At 37.7% G+C, this 24879-nt stretch overlaps 2 protein-coding genes across 2 annotated transcripts; both read right to left on the bottom strand.

Annotated features, from left to right (window-relative positions):
• Positions 1–3181: 3181 nt before the first annotated feature.
• hook3 (hook microtubule-tethering protein 3) lies at positions 3182–18984 on the bottom strand. The gene is made up of 23 exons (XM_037692216.1): positions 18849–18984; positions 14515–14600; positions 14263–14335; positions 14005–14055; positions 13729–13861; positions 13542–13609; positions 13405–13467; positions 12108–12191; positions 9250–9413; positions 8994–9134; positions 8521–8608; positions 8255–8368; positions 8028–8138; positions 7856–7940; positions 7701–7770; positions 6488–6628; positions 6081–6168; positions 5331–5365; positions 5138–5220; positions 4742–4842; positions 4553–4657; positions 4374–4445; positions 3182–3322 (listed from the first exon to the last, which is right to left on the bottom strand). The coding sequence occupies exons 1-23, from the start codon at positions 18903–18905 to the stop codon at positions 3182–3184; spliced, it is 2154 nt and encodes a 717-aa protein (XP_037548144.1). The 5' UTR covers positions 18906–18984.
• A 2506-nt stretch (positions 18985–21490) lies between these two features.
• On the bottom strand, positions 21491–24658 carry rnf170 (ring finger protein 170). Its single transcript, XM_037691885.1, has 6 exons — positions 24500–24658; positions 24179–24254; positions 23293–23407; positions 23057–23130; positions 22115–22246; positions 21491–21903 (listed from the first exon to the last, which is right to left on the bottom strand). The coding sequence occupies exons 1-6, from the start codon at positions 24637–24639 to the stop codon at positions 21634–21636; spliced, it is 807 nt and encodes a 268-aa protein (XP_037547813.1). The 5' UTR covers positions 24640–24658; the 3' UTR covers positions 21491–21633.
• Positions 24659–24879: the final 221 nt, after the last annotated feature.

The raw sequence follows: 24879 nt of genomic DNA, 5'->3' as shown, positions 1-24879 counted from the left end.
ACATTAAATGATTATCAAGAACTTCTTAAATAAAAGAAATAAGCTGTACAGCCCGGCACATGTGGAGACCAGACTGCATTATGAATGTAACCTGTAAACACCGGGGCTGCATTATACATCTCAACCGAAACCTTTCTGGCGTTTGATGCAGACAAAAAACCTTCTTCTCCGTTTGTTGCACAAGTTATTTACCAGTACTTGCAACTTGATTACAGTCATTTCAACAGTATAAATGTTAATGTAATAATGTTACTAATAAAAAAAGAAGCCTAACACTGCTGCAAGAGAATAAATAAGTTGTTAAAACACATGGTATGGATTAAGCTAAGGTTACACAACGGAGCAAATGTGAATGAAACGAGATGAAAACCTGAAAAAGTCCTCATTAAGCCCATCTTAGATTTGATGCATCATGCAAATAAAGGTAAAACAGAACTGAGGCATTCGTTTTCAAAATGTGCAACATAAATCTGCGTATCAGCACATTTTAATGCTTTTAGTCCTAAAACCCAAATAATTCTTAACGGCATCAAACATTAAAAGGCACCAATCTGCAGGATTTAATCGTCTTTCATTTAAATAATCCTATATTTAGATCCTGGTGTAGTTTTCAGCCCTCAACTTTGTAACAAAATAAACTTTATAAATACAATTTGAATGATTCTAGTACTTAAAAAAAAAAAAAAAAAGAAAATGTATAAAGAACATACAGCAACTTCAAACTTGACCTAAAACACATACGGTTATATGCGTCCTGTGTAACACTGCGTTTTAAAAGTTACTTTGTTCCAAAATACGTCCTTTGTTAGTCACTTTAACACTGAAACACTAAATCTAAAAGCAGCCAGATAATAATTAAGATTAGTGAATATTCCTTTTACCTTTCCACACTTTGTCTTTTCTTTCTAAAGTGAATGAACATTTGTCTACACAAGAACATGCAGCTTCATCGTCATTCATTTTTTGTTTTAAATTCAAATTATTCAATTTGCATAATAAAAAAAAAGCCTAAACATGTTAAACATGACCTATACTACAAACATATATGAGTATTAAAGATGAATTTTGAAAACTAAATGCTTGATGAGAAAAACTAAGTCGGCTTAATGAGGGCTTTTCTCCTATATAAAAACACATCTGTAACGTTATTCACATTCTACATTTACTTTGTCGTTTCTGCTCCTTTTGCCAAATAAACAAAAACACGTGCTGGCATCGAGTTCAAAACTTCCCGTTATCAATACTTGGGGTGTTAAAAAAAAAAATTTACAACGCAATCAAACTATAAGGTAAGATGAGGTTTGACAATGTAGCGCAGGGGTTTAAGCTCTCGCTCCTCCAACACGTAAACAGAAAAAGACAGGAGAACATACGTCACCGAGGTTTCCACAAAATGGGCAGCCTGTGTCAAAATCCTCAAATACTGCAGAGAAAGCTTGTTGAACAGAAAACGCCGCTGCGTTCTGCTCCCTCTGTTTGTAACGTAATCGTAACAGACTCGTGGAAGCACAAGCAGGCATGTCCAGCAGGACTGAGAGGAGGTAGGAGGTTAGAGGAGATGAAGACGGTAACAAGAATGAAAGTGTTACCCAGCTGATGGAAACAATTAACTCAGGGAAGGGACTTTTCATGTCCTGACCCCATCCCTGTGCAGAGGAAGTTAGTCATGAGGTTGCTGCTGGTTATTTGCAGGCTGGAATCAATGCAAGGGTCATGCAAACAGTACGCAGGCAGGTTCATGCATTGTGTGCCTCAGTCTAGCCCTGCCAGCAGGAGAGGGGGGGTCAGTGTGGGCCACAGACGGACCAGGCCAGGCTGCTCATGGCTATGGGCAGGTCACTGGTGTACCAGTCATGCAGTGATATTGCTGTTAAAGGAGACGAGAGAGAAGTTAGGATGAGATGGCAGGGCTAGTAAGCAAATAAAAACAACATATGCTCATGACATACACAAATAAGATTCAAACAAAAGTTAATAGATTATTCATGTTATTCCCTTAAATGACAAGAACGGAATTTAAAAATAAAAATGCTTTAAAAAGAGGATGAGAGCAGAAGATGAGTGTCGATACCAACGTCCTATGTAGCGTTGAGTGAAACGAACGCTCAAAAAAAAAATCCTATAATTACCAGCGATGAACTGGTTCTAATGGAAGAGAAAATCTGCTTTAACGTGCAACACTGCCAGCTTCTTCAATAGTCCTGGGGGGGTTTCAAATCTAAAATATATTTATAGTCATGTTAAAGGGGAAACTGCAGAATTTCTTGAATAAAATAATTTATACAAGGTAAAAAAAAAAAACACCGACACACAATTGGCTGTTCGACATAATTCTGTAAATGCTGGTGGAGCTAAAACCAGTGGTTTTGCTAAACAGTGGCTCCTGATGATTCACTAAACGACGTATGATGCACAGCAGCATTTAAAAATCAACCTCCCTGTGGATTGCACCTTTGGAAACAACTTAAAAACCCAGTGAAGTGGCTCATCTCAAAGAAAAACATCCCAAATTATTGCTTTACTTTTTCATCCAACAGTTAGCCGTTGTCTCCCATATAAAGGTAATCCTATTAAATCTATAAAATCAGACAACAATTAAACACCGAAGCATTAATACATCTTCCTATGACTCCGTAGCTTAAGACTGATTTAAAGTCAGATGATAAATTCTAACATTGTTTCCTTAAAGCTACTAAATTAGAATTCAAACGTTACAGGACAGTCGGTTCCTGTCAAAAGCAAAAGTGACCGTCAGATGACATCACAGGTAGACGCGTGCATCAATGCTGCATGGGAAGTCCCTTTTATCAAAAGTGACAGTATCTTTTCAAGAAGGCGCAACTCTTCCGAGTCCAGATTATCTGTTTGCCACTCAGAACAAGTTCAAGTGGTGGCTGAGACGGAGGAAGAGGGGATGTCTGGAGTGATTAGTCTTTCTGTCAAATACGCTGAGGTCTGAATATGGTCAAAGTCTTGCATCTCGAAGTAAAAAGTAAGATTTAAGAACAAAAAAAAAAGATGCAAGATTCAGTTTTGCCTGGAATCTTTACCTCATGGATCTGATTGAGAAGAAAAACAGAAAATCATTAAGAAGAGCGCAGAAAACCTTCTGTAGGAAATGGAAACCTGCTGAATGCAAACTCGGGGGAGTGAAGTTGGTGCAGTGGGGCTCTTCGTTCGTCTACCTCGTGGTAGCTGGCTGGACGTGGCCTGGGTAGGAGCGGCGTGAGCTGGTGGCTTGTCTCTGGCGGGCCAGGAAGGACTGACCAGAGCCGGTGTTGGCGAGTCTGTCTTCAGCCGCCTTCTTCTGCATAGACATGCCCTGGGAAATTTAAAAAAAAAAACAATTGGAGAAGTGAAATCCATTTTAAAATACATGAAAACGTATGACTGATGAACACTAAACCAGCAAATGATCTCAAACAGACGGGTTAGTTAAAGCACGGTTTTGGAAATACAGTCCGAGGTGCCTTGAGATTAACTCTAGACATCTCTCTGATTCCAGCAGAGGGATCACGCACGGTTTTATTTAATAATCCCTTATATGGTGTTTTGATTGTGGTGCTGGCAAGCCAGGTCTAACAAGATTTATGTGTTTGATTTGGTCGAGAACTAACGTTTCAAACGTCACAGGATATCTTAGTCCATTTCTCTATTACTCTGACAACTTAATGCGCCTTAGTTGATGTTGGATGGGAGCACAGTTAGCCTGGATGGAATGACACTCATCAGAACAGAAATGGTTCATCATGGGGGAAAAGGCAAACACTCAAAACTATCTTGTTCTAAACTTTTGTCTTAGGGAGTGGGTGAACTCAAATCATGTCAGCAAAGTTCACATTTCTCTCCTTTTATGCAACCTGAATGAACTTGATAGGGTTGTACAGTTACAAAACAGTCTGTGCTGCTCTCTAGTGGCCACCTTTATTTCAAATTCTTTGCAAATACGTGACAATTTCTAAAGTTTTAATTATAGAAGCTGAAAACATAATATGGAGAATGCTATAATAACACGTACAGGTGCTGGTCATAAAATTAGAATATATCATGAAAAAGTTGATTTATTTCAGTAATTACATTCAAAAAGTGAAACTTGTGTATTATGTTCATTCATTACACACAAAGTGATATATTTCAAACGTTTATTTATTTTAATGTTGATGATTATAAATGACAACTAATGGAAACCCCAAATTCAGTGTCTCTGAAAATTAGAATATTATTGAAGACTAATAAAAAAATTAAAAAAAAGACTTTTTAGAAATGTTGGCCAACCGAAAAGTATGAAAACACACACACACACACAAAAACAAAAACAAAACCAAAAACAAAAAAGAGCAGCAGGGATAATTTCAGATATGTGCCCTTCTTACCATATTGTACCAAGCTGAAACAATTAACTTCTCCTCGTGATCTCTCTGGCTCTTCGCTTTGTCCATTTCTTTCTGTATGAAGAAAACAATTAAACAATGCAAGAATTTGCAACTAAATTTATTTTTAAAGAAGCAAACATGACAACTGATGGTGTCGATTTCTTTAATTGTCATTTTACCTCCAGTGAATGCAGCATTCTTTCCTTCTCCTGTAGCTGGTTTTTCAGAGCTTGGACTTCTGGACCTGAGCCCTGGTTCTGCTTTGGGTCCAGAGTCCGAATAACCTGCACAGAAAGATTTACATCACATACGTATGTTTACAATTAAATACAGCTACAGTACAGCTTGCAAAAATAGTTCAAACTTACACTTTTGGCTTTTTCTAGGTATTTCTTATATCTCTCTTCCATCTGTTTCATCTCGTCATCCTTTTTCTTCAAAGCTTCTTCTAGCTCGTCCACTCGTTGGGCTACCAGGAAAAACATTTTGATTAGCTCGTTCTACTTTGCCTCTACAATGAGTAAAATACTTCAGTGTAAGTACAGACAAAGCCAAAGCTTCATTTAGTCGTTTTAAATAAAATGATCCCGATCTGACCACAAATTATTGGGTTCAAGTTTGATGTAGTTTTCACAGACAAAGAGCAGTGATCATGTTTCTCCTCCTCAGCTCTAGTAGTGATGGAGGCTCGACAGTAAAAACAAGCAGCAGGAGAGAATGAAGGTCAGCACACTTGAGATATTCCACATTCGTTGAGGACTCACAGCTGGCGGCATATTTTGGCTCCATCTCATCAATTAAAGCGTTCTTCCTCAGTAGCTCGTTGTTCAACTCGTGCAGTTTTTCCCTAAAACAAAAAAAGGGTTTGATTACAAGAGATGTGACTTGTCATTTCATGTAATTTACATGGAAAAAAAAAATCTGATTTAATAAAATAAACCTTACTGGATCACTTACATGTGTTCGTCATATTTCTTTTTGAGGACAGAAGACTGAAAAATATAAAGAACAATTGTTTAAGATCTCAAACTACTTGCAGAAACAGTGCCGTTCATTTGAATGGGTTTGGAATAGGCAATTCTCATAGAACTACGTTTCCATAAATATCCACCAGAGGGCAGTGTGGACCAAAATTTATGAAAACTTGGAAAAACGTGTCCAGAACCACAACAACCTGTTACAACAGTGATAATCAACTGGTGGCCCATGGGCCACTTTAGGTTTTTTTTGGAGGAGACTTTTGTGGCCAGTAGTGATGACATTATAAAGCTAAAAATATCTAATGATTTTTATCATTTATTGATATTTTTACAATTTAATACAACTGAAAAGACCAGATTATTGTAAAGGTGGTGGTGGCAGTTTAAAAAAAAAAAAAATTTATGAACTGTGCAGACCTGTGTGATTTTTTAATTGTGGAAAAAAAACAATTACGCGTAGAAATAAAGCAAAAGCTTAATGAGTATTTGCAAAAGAAACAACAAGAAAACAGCTAGAACTTTTTTGTTGTTTGTAAAACCAATAAAATCCAGTTTTATGTCAGTTTTGGTCAAAGCTTGAAAGAGTCGCTACAGAGGGACCAAAGAGCCGCAGGTTGCAGACCCCTGGTCTATACGAAGTGCTCAGCCATCTTGCAACTGCGTTTATTATCAACATTGAACCATTTCAGGAGATGCACAAAGAGAACAAAATCAGTGAGTTACTTACATCATCTGCTTTAGAACCCTGTTCTTGAACGGTTTTTTGGAGTTCTTCTACCTGACTCTGTTCCTCCATCAAGCGTTGATTGGTTATTCTAAATAAAACGAGCAAATTAAACACGTTGAAAAGTCAGTTTTTAACAGCAAGGAGCAAACTAAAAGATACAGAAATATGGACATAATAAAAAAAAAAATCTTTGTGCACAAACCAATAGGATCTGATCCACGTTCCAACAGAGAAGTGCTTCTCTTCTTTCCAAACAAATCAAATGAATCAAAGCAATTATATTTTGTTTTTGCCCTTTTTGTGTTAAAAATCCAAAGAAAGGACATTTTCTATTGTTAACCACTTCCATAAGGGTTACATAAGAGTACAACACCAGTACTATGAGTGCTGGTGTGCTTAGAGCCAACCTGTTTTCTGTCTCCAGTTCACTCTTTCTTCTGTTGGCGTCTTCGAGCAGACTCTGCAACAGCGCAATCTTCTCGTTGTCAGATCCCTCGTGGGCCAGCTTCAGCATCTTGTTCTCATGTTGAAGACGAATCAGATGCTCTCTGTAGAAACACATGAGCCAAAACAAAGCAAGTCAAAACGCTGCACGTGATCCATGCGGTTTAGTCAATAAGATGTAGCACAACTTTGAAAACAAAGTGACCCCCATCACGACACAATGCCTGGCAAGTTTTCAGAAAGAAAAGACCAAAACTTAAAACTAATGTGTTCCTTTAAATTATAGCAAGTGACTAAAGAGATTGGATCACACAAAAAAAGAGGTGCAAATAGCTGCATTTTCCAACAGAAATATGAATCTATAATAATCTACAGATAAGTGCGTACAATTTACCAAAATACATGGATATGCAACAGCTAACTGAGTTTTTTGATGAAATATCACCCACGCTAAATCTTATTTCCATGTTCAAAAGCGTTCAGGATGTGGCATCCCCTCAAAGAACAACGTTTTGATAGTTTCTGCCTTATGGACTTCAGTAACTCGAGCTTGTGTTTTCCTAAAAAAGCAGCTTTTTGAAGATTAGGATTTTAGTACAAGTTCAAGGGTGGCATGGATGATTTATTTAGTGAAAAGATAAATACAAATAAAAAAAAAATCGGCCCTCTTAAAAGCAGATGGCATCTCAGTTTCTGGAGAAAAAGATGTCAACAAAACAACAAACTTCCGTATTTTTTGGACTATAAGACACTTAAAATCCTTTAATTTTCTCAAAAATCAACAGTGAGTCTTATGTATTCATTCAGGTTGTGCTTACTGACCTCAGACTAATTTGTGGTGCACGGCGCTCAAAAATCAGTCAAAATGAACTGGTTTCACTTAATGCACCTTATAATCCGGTGCACCTTATAGTATGAAAAATACAGTAACCTAAATCAGTAAAGCTAAAGAAAAGTATTAATGATTTAGACAATTGTGTACATTTGTAACTCAATGTATTTATTGATTTGTATTATTTTATATACTTTGCTGTCATATTTGTTGCTTTGTGAGTCGGCGATAATACAACTTGCCCATTAACCACAGTGCATCCTGGTGTCATGTCTTTCTCAGATAAGTGTCTCACACGAACCAAAATACTGACGTGAAAAATGCCAAAAGACTCGTTCGTTTACCGAATTTCAGGGGTGGTGATCTCAGCAGCCAGCGAGTCAGAGCCGTCGTTGCTGCCCAGTGGGAACAAACCTGGACCAACAGAGAACGGAGGTTAACCACAGTTTGATCTATGAACATGTCAAGATATCATCTGATGGCCAAGTCATCTTTTTACTTGACGTTAGCCGTCCCTCTTGAGCCTGGACGCAGTGTAGCTCTTCAATAGTCTCCTTCAACGAGTCCCTTTCTGTCCTCATACGCTGCAAAGGAGTGACGTTTAAACAGAAGTTTAAAGAAAATGGAGCATGAATATATTCATGTACAAATTAGCCAAATAAAGTGCTCACGTCTTTTTCTTTTTGTAGCGAGTCCACTTTCTCTTTGACACGTTTGTACTCAAACTCCATCTTGTCAGCCTTTTTCGACTCTTCTGACAGCCGGTTCTGAAGTTCAACCACCTGCGCAGAAAGAAGACACAAAGTGTAGAATAACTGGTGTTTGGGAGTGTGGTATAAACATACAGTACGGGGAAAATCATAATTGTGTGCCAGTACGATTGCTGCTGGTGAGGTACCTGTCTCTTGTAAGTCTCCAGCTGACCCTTTGTAGCGTTAGCTTTTCGAAGCTCTTCTTCCAAGCCGACATTAGTCTGCATTAGGACTGTGTTCTTCTCTTCCAAAAGTTTAATCTAGAGCACAAAAACAGCAAAGACTTATTTGTGTTTTGTCTTGCATTGATGCAATGTCTCCACTATTTTTCCCTTAGCATACAAAAGGGGTGATAATGTTTTTGCAACTTGAGAAAGCTCAATCAAGGAGCTCAGCAAACGTGACTTCGTACCTGTCTCCTGAGCAGCCCCATGTCCTCTAGTTTTTTTTTGTAGTGCTCTACTGTGCCCTCCAGTTTTGACACTTTATCAGACGAGTGCCTAAAAGTATAAACACAAAACTTTCAAACAACCAAACACGGACAAAAAAGGAGACGCTGCTTTATTTTGTGAATGTATGTTACATTTGTTAGACTAAAAGTCTACAAGTTTTTGTACGCTGCCACAATTCCTTCCATCAATATATTACAGACACTTTTAAAGTGAAAAATGAACTCTTTTTGCAGCAAATTGTACTTTACTCTAAAATGTCATTTCCAAAAATGAACAAATATCTCAAAAACAATGAATGCCATCTTTAAAAACAGGTTTTATTCCACTACTGTTCACCATAAGAAGCAACTCTCTTTTTGCTTTATGCATTTGGTTTGCGTACCTCAGATAAATCTCCGTGTGCTGACGAACACTATTTGCATCCTAAACTTACCTGAGGACATCCATCTCATCCTTGAGAGACTGTGCTTCATCAGCCAGAGTTGTGAGCTCTTCGTTCTGGGATTTCACATCCACAAGTTCTTTTTCCAGCTCCTCACAACGAATCCGGTAGTCGTCTTTTGCTGCCTCTAACCTACAGAAAATTGGGAACCATAACGATCATTACATACAAAGACGTGATTTGGAAATCAGTCCGTTCAATTATAACTCGTTCGATGATGATGGCTTTGTGTATTGCAGCTCCTCACCTGAACGTTTCCTCCTGGAGCTGCTCCAGCTGTGTTTGCAGCTGGAGATGTCTGCGTCCAGCAGGGCTGTTTATGTCCTCTATGGAGTCAGACTGGTTGAGTCTCTCCATCAGAACCTGGTTTTCTGCCAGCAAGCTGCTTTTTTCTTCTTGCAGAGCTGCCACCTAAGGAAGAGAAGGATGTGAAGGGGAGAGTAAAGATGGGACATGAGGGATCGGAGAGAGAGGATTAATGGGGTACAAAGAAATAAGCAGGGGGGGGGGGGGATTGAAGGTGGCACAGATCCAGAAATAGAGGAATGTCAGAAAGATAAAAGAGAAACAGGTTAGAAAAAATTTAATTGATTTTTTTTTAATCCTCTTAAACTACTTGCATGTGCATGTATTTATAACAAAACAGTTCTGTTAATAAGGTTTATAATCACTGCAAAATTAAGTTTTTACTGAGATAAAGTCACATCAGAGCACACATCAACAAGGCAAATGTTCATGTTTCCTTCGTAGCATGATAGTCAAGGAATCAAACTCCACACGAAGCAAAGCAGAAGCTGCATGTTGTCTTTTTCAAAATTATTACTAGTGATGCACAATATGGGATTTTTGGCCGATATGCCAATATGTTAAAACTTATTTGGCCGATAACCGATACCAATACTAATATTTTTTCCCTACACCTACTTACAGAGACTACACAGCTTTCTCTGCTGTGGAATTAAAATACCACATTATTCTGCATGGTCTTTGTCAATTTGACCTACTGTAAATGCAGATGGGGTCTGAAAATGATGTAAAACTTCAACTTGGATTATGTTTAATGTCAAATTTATTCATGATATTTACTCTAACACAATGACAACAATTGAACAGTGCAAATTTGTACATTTTTACACATCTAAATTCAACCTGTTCACAAGCAACAAGTGAAAAGTACATAAGTAGTTGTGCATTAATATATATACTTGACAGTTTCTTAAATTAAAATTTAACTTAAAACAGAAGCATTTTATATATGCGAGTTATTTTAATGGAATGGCTGATGTCCGATATTTAACTTTATTGCTAATATCGTCCGATACCAATACAATGATGATAATATCGTGCATCCCTAATTATTACCTAAAAGAAATGTCTCAAATCAAACATCCGTGTAGGTTTAATGAGCAATGTTTTGTCTAATAACTGATCAGTAAAACGTTGTACTTATTATCAAACTTCAGTGAAATTGATTGGATGGAGTCAAACCTTCAGAATAGTGACAAATAACAAGAAAACATTTCTACAAATTAATAAATATTACTTGTCAGGAGCATAAAACTAAAAAATGCTCACTATTAAATTTGATCAATTGCTGGGGGGGGGGGGGGGGGTAGAATTCCCCTTAAAGAAATGCACCTGCATGGTAGTACTTTTAATAAAACTTGAGACAATATTTGACACCATTATCTATTTTGTGCATTTTAAACATTCTTGAACTATATTGTAAATGCCTGCATATAAATAGCATGCTTCTCATATGATGTGCATTCTGGGAGAACACTGGTGTGCAAATTATCTCAAAGCGTATATCCCATCTTAAACATGAACGAGACTGCGCATAAAGCAGGAAACGATGAAGCAATGAGTTGTTTTTAAAGTCAAAGTTTTCTAAAGCACAATCAATCATGCCAGGTCCTGAGACACAGTAAGGCAACAGACCTGAAATAAAACAGTGAACGACTTTAAAAATCCTTCCGGAGCCTAAATACCAGCCTTTTTGTCTTGCTGCGGGTAAAGTAAAAAGCATGACACTCACAGAGGTAAAATACACCATGGGTTGTTAGTATGGCTGCAGACAATACTGAAGTAATGCCTGATGCGCTCCAAGAGCACCAAGTGTAAACGTGTGCACACAAATCTGTGCACAAACGTGTACACATGCACACGCAGTTTGGATAAAAGAGAATCTGGTGCAAGCGGAGTGAACCAGATCCAGAACTGCTCGACACAGCACACAGCATAAATGGAAGATAAAGAAAATGAAGTTTGGATTTACCCTCTCCTCTAGCTCATTAAAGTCTAACCTCAGTCTATCACGCTCCTCTTGGGCATGCAGGGCCTTTAAAACAAGGCACAGAGTGTTGAGACGGTGAGAAGAGAACAAAAAACTGCTGTACCACACAACAGAGCAGATTACCCTTTACACGTGCAGCTCTTTCTTTATGCAATAAGTGTAAATTGCTCACATTACTAAGTTTTAGTAACATGTAATGAAAGACTAAATATGCAGGAAATAAAAAACGCTTCTGAAAGTTTAACCTACCAACTGTAAATGTGCAACCATCAGTTAGTGAATGAGCTATAAAATAGATAAAATGTGTAATTCAAGGTTAGCTCTTCTGTGTCAGATATAAATTTATCAAAAGTTCAACAAACAACATGGTATAAGTTCTGTCTACTTTCCACACCAAGTACTCACAACTCCTCTTTTACAGAGTACTTTAGTAACATACCTGGTGGTAAAGGGATACAGTATGTTTTAAAGCAGGGGTGTCAAACTCACTTACAAAAAGGGGGCCAAAATTAAAACCTTTTTCAAACTAAGGGCCAATTTCAGAAACAACGTTAACTCAAGTCAGACACCCATCATGTTTTCTTGGTCACAGGTTCCTCAACAAGAGTTTGACTGGTCTCATTTGATGTTCTCTGTTGTGCTTTTGACATCATAATCAAAGATTACTGAAACAATTCAAGAGATAGAAGTATTTTATGTTCCACATATCATCTTGGGGGGCCAGATGTCAACGAGGGCCACATTTGGCCCCCGGGCCTTGAGTTTGACACATATGCCCTAAAGAGAGAATATTACAGCAAGAAACCAACCTGCAGGTCAAGCTCACGGCACCTCTGGGCAATCTCTTCTTTAGTAGCCAAAGCATCATTCAGCTCCTCTGCAGTCTTCTTCAGCTGTGAAAAGAAAACCTCATTAAAATCTCGCAGACGAAATGTGATTACTAGATTTATTGTCTATTGATATAACCAGACACAAAGAAAATATGGGCTCCTTCCAAATAATCTGTCCAAAAATGAAGAAATGAGCTTCTTTCTAAATTAATACCATAATTACAGTAGTCCCTCGCCACTTCATGGTTCGACTTTTGCAGACTCGCTCTTTTGCAGTTTTTCAAAGTAAGATTGGACATGACAAACAATTGGCTGATTGATGGATGAGCCGCAAGATCGGCATGTTTTTTTTTTTGTATTTAAAATCAATTATTTAAAAATATTTAGCACCTGCTGCACCTGTGTGCAGTACACATGTGCAGGGAGAAGCTTCCTCCTGCAGCGTGTCATGACCTCTGCTCTGCAGCGGAGAAGTGGGCGTGGCCAAGAGCGATGGCAGGTGGCAGAGAGAGATCATGACAAGCTGTGCTCTTTTGGAGCATTTAGAAACATTGTTTAGAATATTGCAAGTGTGGGAAGGGTTTTATATACACACACAAAAAATAAACTACTATTTACTACTTGTACTACTATTCCTACTTCACAGTTTTTCACTTATCGTGGTGGGGACTGAGAACGGAAACCCCAACGATAAACGAGGAACTATTTACATTTCCAACATGAAATATCTGTTAAGCGACACCTCATAATCATAAGTCAAGACTAGTTTATAAAAAAATCTATTTAAAAAGCGCTGATGAAATAAACTAAACCAGCATGAAACCGTAAAATAAAAGAGAAAACTAAACTAAAAGTAAAAGGAGAGTCTTTAACCATTCAAGTGTATTACACGACTATGCTCAAAATACAAACAAAAACTTGAAAAGTATTCAAAAGGAGAAAGAATTACATTATACAAAATTCAACTGGCATTCCTTGAGGAAACATGTTGCATATCAAAAGTTGTGAACAAAGGTCTTAAGCGGTCCTAGAGCTCAGGGCACTGGTATGTGTTAGGTATGACTCAGACACACAACTTCTCAACCATTAACCGTTGTTGTGTTTTTAAGGTTAATTAGCTGTGGCAGTTATAGATGTACTGCACATCCAGTAACTACTTTGAGAGTTTCGTTAAAATCCATCAGGTTCATGAAACATTTTGCTAAGAGACAGAGACATTCACAAGCTCATTACTACCTGCTCTTCATGGCAGTGGGTGATAAGAATATCTCCATACCTGTCTGTCTAGATCCACATACGACTCATTGCCTCCTGTGACTGGAGTCTCTTTACTCATCAACTACAGGGAATAAAAGTTTAAATATTACTAAAGATGTAAAAGTCAAACCAGTTGTGTTTGCGAATGGCATCTACCTCTTGAATGGCTGTCATGACAACGTGCTGTACCGATTCCTCCATCATCATTATGGTTTGGATGTATTCTAGAAATGACAGAGAAGCCGTAAGAACTTTCCAATCGGTCAGAAATACAGTAAAGATTTGAATTTGTTTTCTCCTACAAGCTGATAAGTGCAGGGTTTGTGTAAAAAAAACAAAGCACCTTGTTTCTGTTCACAGTTAACAGCACAGCCCAATATGAGCTGCAACATCCTCCCAAGTTCTGCTGCGTCCGAGTGTTCCCCAATCAGATTTACATCAGGTAGTGTGAAGTCATTAATGTGCTGGCCTAAGATCTAACAGAATATAAAGAAATATTTCGTTTGATCACTTCTGTAATGGTAAAAGGAGCTATAGTAGCTACAACTATACAATGGATGCTCAGCACAGATGTGGTTTATTTGAAGATTAGATTTAAAAATAAAACGAGCCTTCTTACCTCCTGATTATAGTCTAAAATGCCTTTTAGGACTTTTTTTAGATTGCTGATCTGAAAAAAGGAAGACATTTGGGCACATGTAAGTCCATAAAATTAGAAAGATGAAAAGGGTAATTTATTGTGATGACAAATGGACTCCAAAGATCGTAAAAGGTAGGACAGGGTCACGGAAGTGACGTTTAAACGATGCATTACTTGATATTATTGTGATTATTATACAATGCAACATTTTAACAACTGAGATTAAACTTTTCTTACCTTTAACCTCCAGTTGTCTCCAGCATCTGGTTTGATTCTGCTAATCCATGCATCATTGAAATACACCAAATCTCTAAAAAAAAATCAGAGATTTTATATATATATATATATATATATAGTTTAAATACATAAAACAAATGTTGACAGCTAAGCACCCCAAAATGACTGCAAGGGTGTCTTTAACAGAACATTAGGTTTGCATAAAAGCAGTAAAACGTATAAACGATTGATGACAAGACAAAAAAAGCTCACATTTTCTGCAGAACTTGAGCCATGACGATGCCACTTGTCAGATCTTCTACGGTCTTGCACGGTGCTTCCACTCCAAATGTCTGGATCTGAACACAGAGGGCACAAGAAAACATGATTAGGTTAAAATATTAGCACTGGAACCGTTTTATCACCTTAATATAATCTGTAAATGACATTCAACGTGAAAGACTCGCACCTTTTCTTCAAGAATCACAAAAATCACAGCTGAATGCTTCAGTGAGCTACTGATCACCTGTTTGGCAACTCCTTAGAAGCTCCACAGGCAAAGCTGGGGGTTAGACATGTTCTCAGGATTTGTCACAGAAAGAATAGTTTCAACAGTTTATTGTATTTTCTCCAACTACAGTGAAGCTGCTTCTCTCTTCTTACAGAGCTTAGCACCCATAGGTAACTTTCACTAACTTATCCAGCAGAGTTTGCTCGTCAACACTTAGTTCCCGTTACATCATCCCTATCGTTTTCAGATATTTTTCCAGTTCTCAGCCCGTTTTATTCGTTACATTCTCCTCTTTCTCGCGCCGCCCAGACAAAAAGACTGCAGCTCAAACGGAAATTATATTCTTCAGTCAAGACGCCAAAGGAGAAGGGGAAAAAAAAAAAAAAAAAAGAGAGGAATGCTGGAATTCAAACAGGAAGAGAACGAAGAAACACTGCATGTGCATCGTTTTGTCCTTTGACTTACCGGTATTCTTATTTGGCTTAAAAAAGCTTAACCTAACCACTAACTTTATATACTAACACTATTCACCATAAAAAAACAAACTGAACATTACAATGAGAATAATAGTGCTTTCAAAAAATAAAAATCCTTTAAGGGAGTGTGTACTCTCCTGTTTTGTTTTAGTAGAAAATCATGTTTAATGCTTCAATCCTTAAAATAAAAAAAATAAACATTTTATTTTATTTTAGGAAACCATTAATTAGTAAGTTTCTTTCGGCTGCTCTCTTCTTCAGGGGTCACCACAGCGAGAGGACACATGAAAGATTAGGCAGTTTTGTTTTACACTGGATGCCCTTCATGAAGTATCCTGGGATTGAACCCGCAACCGGCACTGGTTGACCGTGGCACTGACCACCAAGCTACCGCCGCCGCCTTAGGGAACCGTTAGTTAAATCAGTGTATTAAAAAGTATTTATGAAATGAATTAACAACATGACCACTGACTTGGTTTTTAAAAAACAGAGGAAAAACTAATTACCTGGTTACACATCACCAGTTACCATGAAGGGAGATAGTTTCCTGTTTCAGTTACAGTTTGATCAAGGTTACTTTAACTGGGATTCATTATTATCTTATGGGTTATGTTACTTCATGTTACTACTGTATATCTCAATATTAGTAAATCATGACACAGCTATGTGAAAAGCACAGATAGTAAATGTGAAGTATTTAACCCAACAGAAAACATTTACCGAGGAGAAGAAAGCTGAAACAACATAGAAGAAGCTACAGTGATGAAAATGGTTATGGATCTTAACCACAACATGTCAAATGCATCATTTCCCTTTCTGCAGGAAAGATAAGGAAACACGGAAAATTAAACAACGATCGCCGACAGTATTTTATGGCATCACACTGAAATGTCATCAATCTATAAAAGTTATAAAACATTTCAAACTGTATTTTTAATCTTTTAAACACCCTAAAACTAATTACGAAAACGCTGATCTGTGTGCAGCTGCAAGTTGACTTTACAAAAACCGTCTCTCGTTAGATAGGAGGATTTAAAAAGGAATGCTGTCCCGTGACGTCTGTTGTGCACATGCATCAAAGCAGTGCGGCTGCTTCACACTGTACATTGTGTGTCTGAATGAATGTCACTCTGTGCATTTACAGGTAAAATTAACTGCCAGTCAAAGGTTTGGTCCAACTCTGGAACTTGTACTGCATAAACACTAAACTCAGTAACTGTAGTGGCTAAAATGGTTATCAAAGCGCCAACCTGCTAATGACAGCAAATAAGAATTTTATTGCTTAACAGAAAAACGTGCAAGATATTTATTTTTATATATTTTCTCTAGATGAATACAATCAATTTGAATAATTTTAGCTGCAGTAACTGCTTTTTTTATATATTTACAAATGGGTGGATGTAGCTCCACCCTCACACCATCAGGTCACCTCTACTAATCAGATAATTAAAATAAAACACGCACAAAATAACGCAGCGAAGAGCCAAGTTAAAATGCATGAACGCATGCATGAAAAATGATTTTGAATGAAAACCACCTGATATACAAACTTATCTACAACAAAAATATTTTACAGGCTCGCTTGTTCCAGATTACTTGTTTCTAAAACACATTCAAAAAAAGTCAACTGTTCCGATTATATTACTTAGTTTACAACAAATCTGTACTAATCTGAATTGCACTAAAATGTGACACTCCTCATTTTGTAGATCCATTAAAAACATACACTAAAAAGGTTAATCCCTGCAAAAATGTAAACTCTTAAGATACTTTAATAAGCTAACATAAGAAGAAATTCATTTTCCAAGTTACATCCTGAAGTAAAGTGATTCAGCCCAGGATCAAACAAAAGAACTGACAGAGGTCAAAGAGGAAATCCACACCTATTAGTTTGTGGAAACATCTGGGGAGGGAGATGCTCAAGCTGTCCACTGCACCAGGAAACACTGAGTTTTCTTTACCACGTTTATTCTGTAAACTATGTTTTAGTTTTACTGTGAAACCATCCACCCATCATTCACTGGTGCCCATATCCAGCAGTTACTATGCAAGAGACAGGGGGCACCCTGGACAGGTCGCAAGTCCATCACAGGGACACACAGAGACAAATAATCATTCACTCGCTCACTCACATCTAGGAATAATTTAGAGTTACCAGTTAAGACTAACATGCATGTTTTTGGTCTCCGGCCAGGATTCGATCCAGCGAACGTCTCGCTGAGCGTCAACAGCTCTACCAACTGAGCCACTGTGCTGCGAAACCATGTGGCCCAAATGATTACAGAGTAAAAGCAAGTACTTTCAAAATCGTTCTTTTTTCCCCCACTGCATAGTTGCAAGTAAATATCAATGAGTATGAATTATAATCACTTTGTTATGAGCATTACTTTAATCCCTAGATAACTTTGTCAGCCGTTATCCTCGTTGAGAGCTAAAATTGCTAAAATCAATTATATGACGCTTTCATTATGCATTAATTTAAACAACAAAGTAGTTGCTGTTGCATATGTTTTAAATAAAATACAGTTTTGTGTGATTTACAGTTTAGAGATGTAAGGGGCACCTGCCAGGTTCTTCATCTCAATGAAAACGTCTACGTGTCAGCTTCACTGAAGGTTATCAATAAATTGATTACGTATGTGATAATGCGGACATGGAAGCAAATTGACTTACTGCTCCTGTGGGACACATTTAAAGTTTTGTGATTCATAGCATAAACCGTCCTCTGGCTGATGTAAATATAAAAATGTTTTTGTTATACACAACGCTGAATTATACGGGCAGTTTGTGTGGCAACATTTGCCCAAAGCAGAGTTTCCAAAACATGACATCTCAGATAATCTACTCACGATGCTTTGGTAATGTGACTTAATGCAAGCTACAACTAGTTTTTTAAATTTTTATAAAATGCTACTTTGTTTTTTGCATACAAATATATTTAGACATATGCTTGAATCTATGTGCTTGCTAAGCACACCTAAACCTTTCTTAAATTAATAGTCAAATTGCCATCAATGTCTTCAAAATAATGATGGGAAATCACAGCCATACATTAATATTTTTAAAATAAATTGAACAATGAATGAGATTTGGGGTGTTCCTTTCAACAATAACAGTCTGGCAGCTCTTCTATTTGTGTTTTTTATAAAACATTAAGGCTTGGATTTGAACTATGTGGGTTTACAGATGGAAATCAGTGCTCACAAAGTTACTGTGTAACAGCTGGATAAGAAAGAATGAGGAAGGACATCAGGCCACACTGAACAACAATGACAGGAATTCAACCCAAAGCAGACACTGCTATGGAAAAGTCTTCACGAATCAGTGGCTTATAATGGTTGTTTTTGTTCTGTTTGAATAAGAAAGCAGATCAAAAAGTTGAGCTAATAGTAGATTAAAAAAAAACCGCATAAAAATGAAGTAACGCAATGCCATTATAGATGCTGATAAAAAAGCTAAATCCAGAAAACAGCTGGCCTGCATACGTAACCAAAATGAGCCTGTGTGTCATTTTCCAGCTAACGCTAGCTCGCTAAGCTATCATTAGCTTTGTATGCTAACTAGCATCGCCGGCGAGCAGTCTGTCACAGGAAAACAAACGCCGTCATTTCATTATTTACCCATGTTAAAAGACTTTCACAGAGCTCCATTCGATCCAACGTCTCCGATGTACTCATTGTTACCAAACGTAGACCGACTCGTCGACGGGAGCTCGAACTTAACCGTGAGCTTCATATACTCCCGATCTCTCTCAGGCTCTTTGGGTGTCTCACGTCGGGTTCGCTGCATTGACAGACTGGCGTATACCGGAGACCGGCTGGCGGGGGCGGAGTCATCCCCCTCAGTAAAAGAAAATTACCACTTCTATCAGACAATTATAGTATTTTACGTTGTCTTTATGCATCTTCTCAAAATATAATCTTATCTATGAGATAAGGGGTGATCAAAATGGGAGCCAGCCATGTGTGATAGAGCCAAGACTAACATTAAATAAGTTAACACATAAACAAAGACACCAAAACCAACAATTAGGGAATTTGCCAACAATCCTGATGGTCAAATACTTTTGGACTCCATAACAAAACCACTGGATTATTTCATATTTTTTTGCAACACATTAATTTCTAATTAAGTGCTGTTGTGACCAATTAAAAAAAAAGATAGAAGATGGAATCAAAATACTGTCCCCCAGCACAAGCAGAGTAATATTGTGTATGTTGTTCAGTATCAGGAGGGTGATCAGTCTTATATTGGGGAAACTAAACAGCCACTAGCCAAAAGGATGGACCAGCACAGAAGATCAACGTTATCAGGCCAGGACTCTGCGGTCTACACTCTATTATTATATTATATATTATATATATTATTTAGCATATCAGGATAAAATACTGTACAGTATCAAAAATGTACCTACCGTACTTTCTGGCGTATAAGTAGCAGTTCTTTTGCATAGACTAGTCAGTCCTGCAACTTATACGCCAAAGCAACTTATATACGTTTTTTTTTTCCTTCATATTCATAACTCAGTTTTTGACTGACTCTTTAAATCTCGAAGAACTGCAACTGCGAGTCCGCCCGTGCGCGCTCGCTGCACTCAACCGGTGGAGGAACGTGGCTCTGGCCGCAATGGATGGATGGAGCCGTGCCGCCCAGGTGAAATGAAGCTGTTTTGATTGTTAAATGCATAATAAATGTGACTTGTACGCCGAAGCGACTTATCTATAGTTTCCCACTTCACAATGCTTTTTTTGACTGATGTGACTTATACGCCGGAAAATACGGTACATAGTAGGTTACAACTGGAAAGAGAGAAATCTACTCCCGTCTTTTGCAACAATATTTTCTGAATACTTTTACATGTACTTGTTTCACAAATTAAATCACTAGCATCATGGTTTGAAATGCATAATTTCATTTTTAACTTCTGAAGCAGATTGCATTTCTCAAATAATGAGTCTTTCACCTCTAGACTATCATCCTCTGAATACCTAATCACACTTTGGCATGTAGGCCTACCAGTACACACCTTAAGATACCGAGTCAGATTTAAAATGACGAAACTCTGGTGCAAATTAGGAGGTCAAGGGGTCATACTAACAGCAACAATATGGTTAGATTTGGTCAGATGTAGAAAGGTAAAACATAATCTAAAACCTTGGATATTTAACCTTTTTTTTTGTTTTAAGATAATATACAAAATGTAACAACAAAAAGTGCAGCATCAAACGATATGTTCAACTATCTTTTAAAAGAAAATCTGTGTATAAATAATAGACACCATAGGAATTTACAATATTTATACATATTTACATCTCACAATGCCATAACTTCAGTTCTGGCCATCAGAGAACAATTAAGAACCTGCACATTCGTCCATATATTCATATTTGTACACGTTTAGTTCTGTTCATAGCCACAGAGGGTGGGAGCTGCATGGATAAATTATTTTATTAGGATCTGTGACAAAACCACTGATATATTGCTGTGACTAGACTTTTGAACAAAGTATGCAATTGTTCACATAAATACAATAAACTCCTTAAAAACAAACAGGAAAAGCAACATTTTTCTTCCTTCAGTAGTATCAATTAATACATTCAAGTTTTGCAGCACAAAGCTAGTTCCTTCAAGAAGTTTCTCGTATTCATTACGCACCCTGAAATCACCTTGCCAAAAAATTAAACACTGTTCACACTTGTTTCAACATAAAACATGTTACTAAACAGTCATTTAAGAAAATCAGCTTTGAGCAGAAATGACAAATATTTGAAGACTGTATCGTGCGCGTAGTTTTTCCTCCCACACAAACTTTTCTTAAAAGTGGAAAAACAGAAGTTTTACATTCAGAATTGTCCAGGACTAGCTCAACAATTCCAGTTAGGCTTCTTAAACAAAATCACTGCTTTACCACTTTAAAAAAAACAACAACAACTAAACAATAGGATCATGCTTGTGTTAAGATTCGTCTCATGAGTAATGTGTTTGTGCAGATCCATGCAGTAAGCTTCAGATTATATTCAAATAATCAACTGAAACTGCAGCATTATTCAGGGGTTCCCATAGTTTAACAAGTTGTGCTTACAGGGTGAAGAATCACTGTGAATGGTAGAAATGGTAAATCTAGAACTGACCATTCAAATGGGAAATCATTAATTAAAGACATCCTTATTACAAGACTTCAAGGTCATTGTACACCTCAGCTGCCTCCACTGATATTTTCTATGGAAACTTTTACACACAGGTTCAACAACCTTGCCTCTCTTCAGTGAGGAAATAAAAAGCCCATTTAATTCAAGCAAAACCCTCTGAGAAAACACCATTAATGAGCAGCTCTTAGAACATTTAATCAGTTTTAACAAGTCAAACGTTACTTTCACTCCTCTCAAAGCCTCTATAAGTTACCGCCTAGCCGTTCAGTCTCTGTGTGACCACTTCTCTGTACATGATGGAGATGTACACAAACAGAAGGAGGATCACGAAGAAATCGTCCAGTAAACCCAGGAGGCCGAAAAGGGCTTCGGGGAGAATGTCGAGCGGGGAGGCCAGGTATGTGATAGCACCTATCAGGCAGAGAAGAATGCGAATCCTGAACATCCAGAAGAGGCCGCCCACGGAAAACATCTCCCTGAAGGCGTGACGCAGCAGGGTGGGAACGTCCCGCAGTCTGTCCATTATCTGAGGGAAGGTGTAAAAAAAACAGACGAATGAGCTCAACTAAAAGAAAATGCTTGTGATTGTGCTGCAAACTTTAAAAAAAATAGTGTAAAACCTATATTCTAAAAATTTAAAACTATATAAATAAATAGTTATCTATTAAACGTTTTCGTTTCAGTACGTAATAATATTTAAACAACTTAAAAAAAGCATTAAAACAAAGAATACTCACAGATCTTGGCTGTCCTGAGAACCTACGGTTGTAATCGTTGATGTCTCTTAATATCAGCTGAGGTTCTGCTTCACCATCCTGTACCCTCTGAGGAGTGGTGTGTTCGTGGAATAGTGGGAAGAGAAGTGTTACCTGCGATTAAAAAGAAAAAAGATGACAGGGTTATTAAAAAAAAAAGACACTAGGACAACTGTTCCTATTTACAAAAACAGTATCCCTCGTAACACACAGCTGGCTTCTCGTAAAGTTCGAGATGCAGACGCTGCATGCACAATGAACGCAGTTGAGCCCGGCTCAGGGTTGCCAGATAAATTTAAAATGTCTCCTTTTCTATCCACGTTCAATAAAAACACACACCTCATCTTAGACCATCTTTACTCAGCAGCACATATGACAGTTTAGGTCAAAATACTATTATTTAAATTCACAGTACTATAGTTCATAATTTCTTATCTGGCAACCCGACTGACATGGAACCTACAGTGTTTTCGTGCTCATTTTTTGTTTATTACCCCCCCAATAAACAATGAAAAATTTCCAGAGATTGTTCTCGTGTTAACAGGGCCTTATAGCAGGTAGATCACTTTGACTCGGTCACTTTAAAAGTAGCTCGCATGCTGGAAAAGAGTGGGCATCCCTGGTCTAGTCTTATTGCTTATAGCTTTAAATGATCTGGAAATAGTCTATTCTCCTTACTTTCTATCCTGTCAATATCACAGTTATGCTTTAAGCTTTAAGTCAGCTGTTCTGCATTGATCTTCTTGTCATTTAACTGTCATTCTCAGTTTAAGAGTATGTTTGTAAAACGTAAAGCTTTTGCCAACTCTCTTCTGACATCACCTAAGGATCTGAACATCAGCTACATGTTCAGTAGTATTTTGGAGGTTCATTAGAAAAGACAGAATGCTGCAAACTAACGGTCGAATATATTACAAGTCTCACCATTTGTCTGCAGATTGGGCAGTGGATAGCTCCCAGCCAGGTGCCATATCTCCAGTAAGCTATGATGCAGGAACCTATACAGGAATTAGGACAGCGCATGAGAGCAGCTAAAAAACAAGAGGGAACTTAGAGCATCTGATATGAACTCTTAATCTTTATCATTTTTTAATCTTTAATTTAATTTATACACATTTTTACTTCGTTTGTAGGACTAGGATGTGTGGAATAGTTCTTACCACAGAAAAGATGTCCACAGTTTGTTTCCACGGGTAGAAGAGCCTGTTGTAAACACACAGGGCAAGACATGTCTGCGTAATACTGCTGCCTGGCGTCTGCCTGAGGATTTTCATCCTGGAAAACAGAAACCCCACGTGTAAAACTCACGCAAAAAAGGTGAACTATGCCACATTTAGAACGCACTGTTTTCAAACTGAAAAACACATTATGCAAGTTCTGTTTAAACAGTTGTAATTTAAGCCTCTTGGTAGTTTCCTGTAGCGGTTAACCAACACATTGTTTTGACGTTTCTCCTTCTCTACAACTCTTCATAATGTAAATATTCAAGTGACGCTGCACATTTAAAAACACTGATTACAACTGCACAGAAATGATGATCATTTTAAAGCTCAAGTTCCAACAAAACGGTAAATGGAATGTACTTATATAGCACCTTTCTATCTTATCAAGACACTCAAAGTGTTTACACTACAATCTGTGTCCTCATCTACCCCTTCATACAGCACTCTACTAGATCTATATAAAGCTAATTGAACAAATCATTCTAAAGAGTGCTTCTAATCAGAGCTTTATCACATTCATACACCGATGGGACACACATCGGAGGCCATCTTTGTGAAGATGTCCATCGTTAAATAGGGGCAGAGGCCTCCGGATTCAACTGTTCCCCTCTTATAATGCTGTTATTGCTAGTATCACTCAGCTCTCTGAATAGCAAGCAGCCATCATGGTTGATCCACTATGAGAAGGTGCTGTTTATAAAACTGAGTTTCTTTCAGCGCCTCAGACTGAAGAAGTCTTTTGGATAAAATAATCCATCCACAGGGCCTTACTTACCCTCGTTAGGTTAGCTCGGAAAGATCTGTGCTGCTTTTGTCGCCTTACCTGCTCAGTTTGAAGCTGTTGTCGGATGGCTCGAACATGCTCCTGATTTTCAGGATGAATATTTTGCTCGTCCTGTCTGTAAAAGACAAAAACAGCTCACAACGTGTCACGTAACTGTTATATCTAACCGCACACTGATGCGTTTATATTTGATATTTAGAAACAAACAAGGATAGCCAGTTTTGAGTAATTTGAATTTTGAGGCTTATTTACCAACACATTAAATGGCAAAATATATTGTTATGCTTATTGTTTGATCAATTCTGTCAAACCAATCCGAGGTTAAAGATAATATTTTAAAAAGTCTGATTTGAGGCTTACCTGCAAAGCAAAGTGAGGAGGCCTGCGAGGAAGGTGAAACTGAGGACCACAACAAATAAGACCTGGTTACTGACACCTTCTATGATGGTGTCCTCATCTTGGATCAGAAAGTCCACGTCCCCACATTGACTATCCTCCATAATCTACGCTCATAGTCTGCAACTCTGAAAAACAAAGGGAAAACAAGAGGTCAGCAACTTCATGAATAAATGGTCTGATTCTAATTAAACTAATTAAAACCAAAAACTTTACCAGCAGTATCTGGGATGTATTTTCATTCGTTTTTTTTAAACAAGTACCTTTCTCCACTTGTGCACTAAATAATACCAGTGGGTCACGAGGGTTGATTGAACACTAAACTTTAAAAATAGGCTCGTGTT

The sequence above is a fragment of the Nematolebias whitei genome, chromosome 18 (assembly GCF_014905685.2).
Source record: "Nematolebias whitei isolate Nwh7 chromosome 18, NemWhi1, whole genome shotgun sequence".
In the NCBI taxonomy this organism is placed as follows: Eukaryota; Metazoa; Chordata; class Actinopteri; order Cyprinodontiformes; family Rivulidae; genus Nematolebias; species Nematolebias whitei.
Note: the sequence above shows the minus strand (reverse complement) of the source record. Positions and strands in the feature narration are given on the sequence as shown.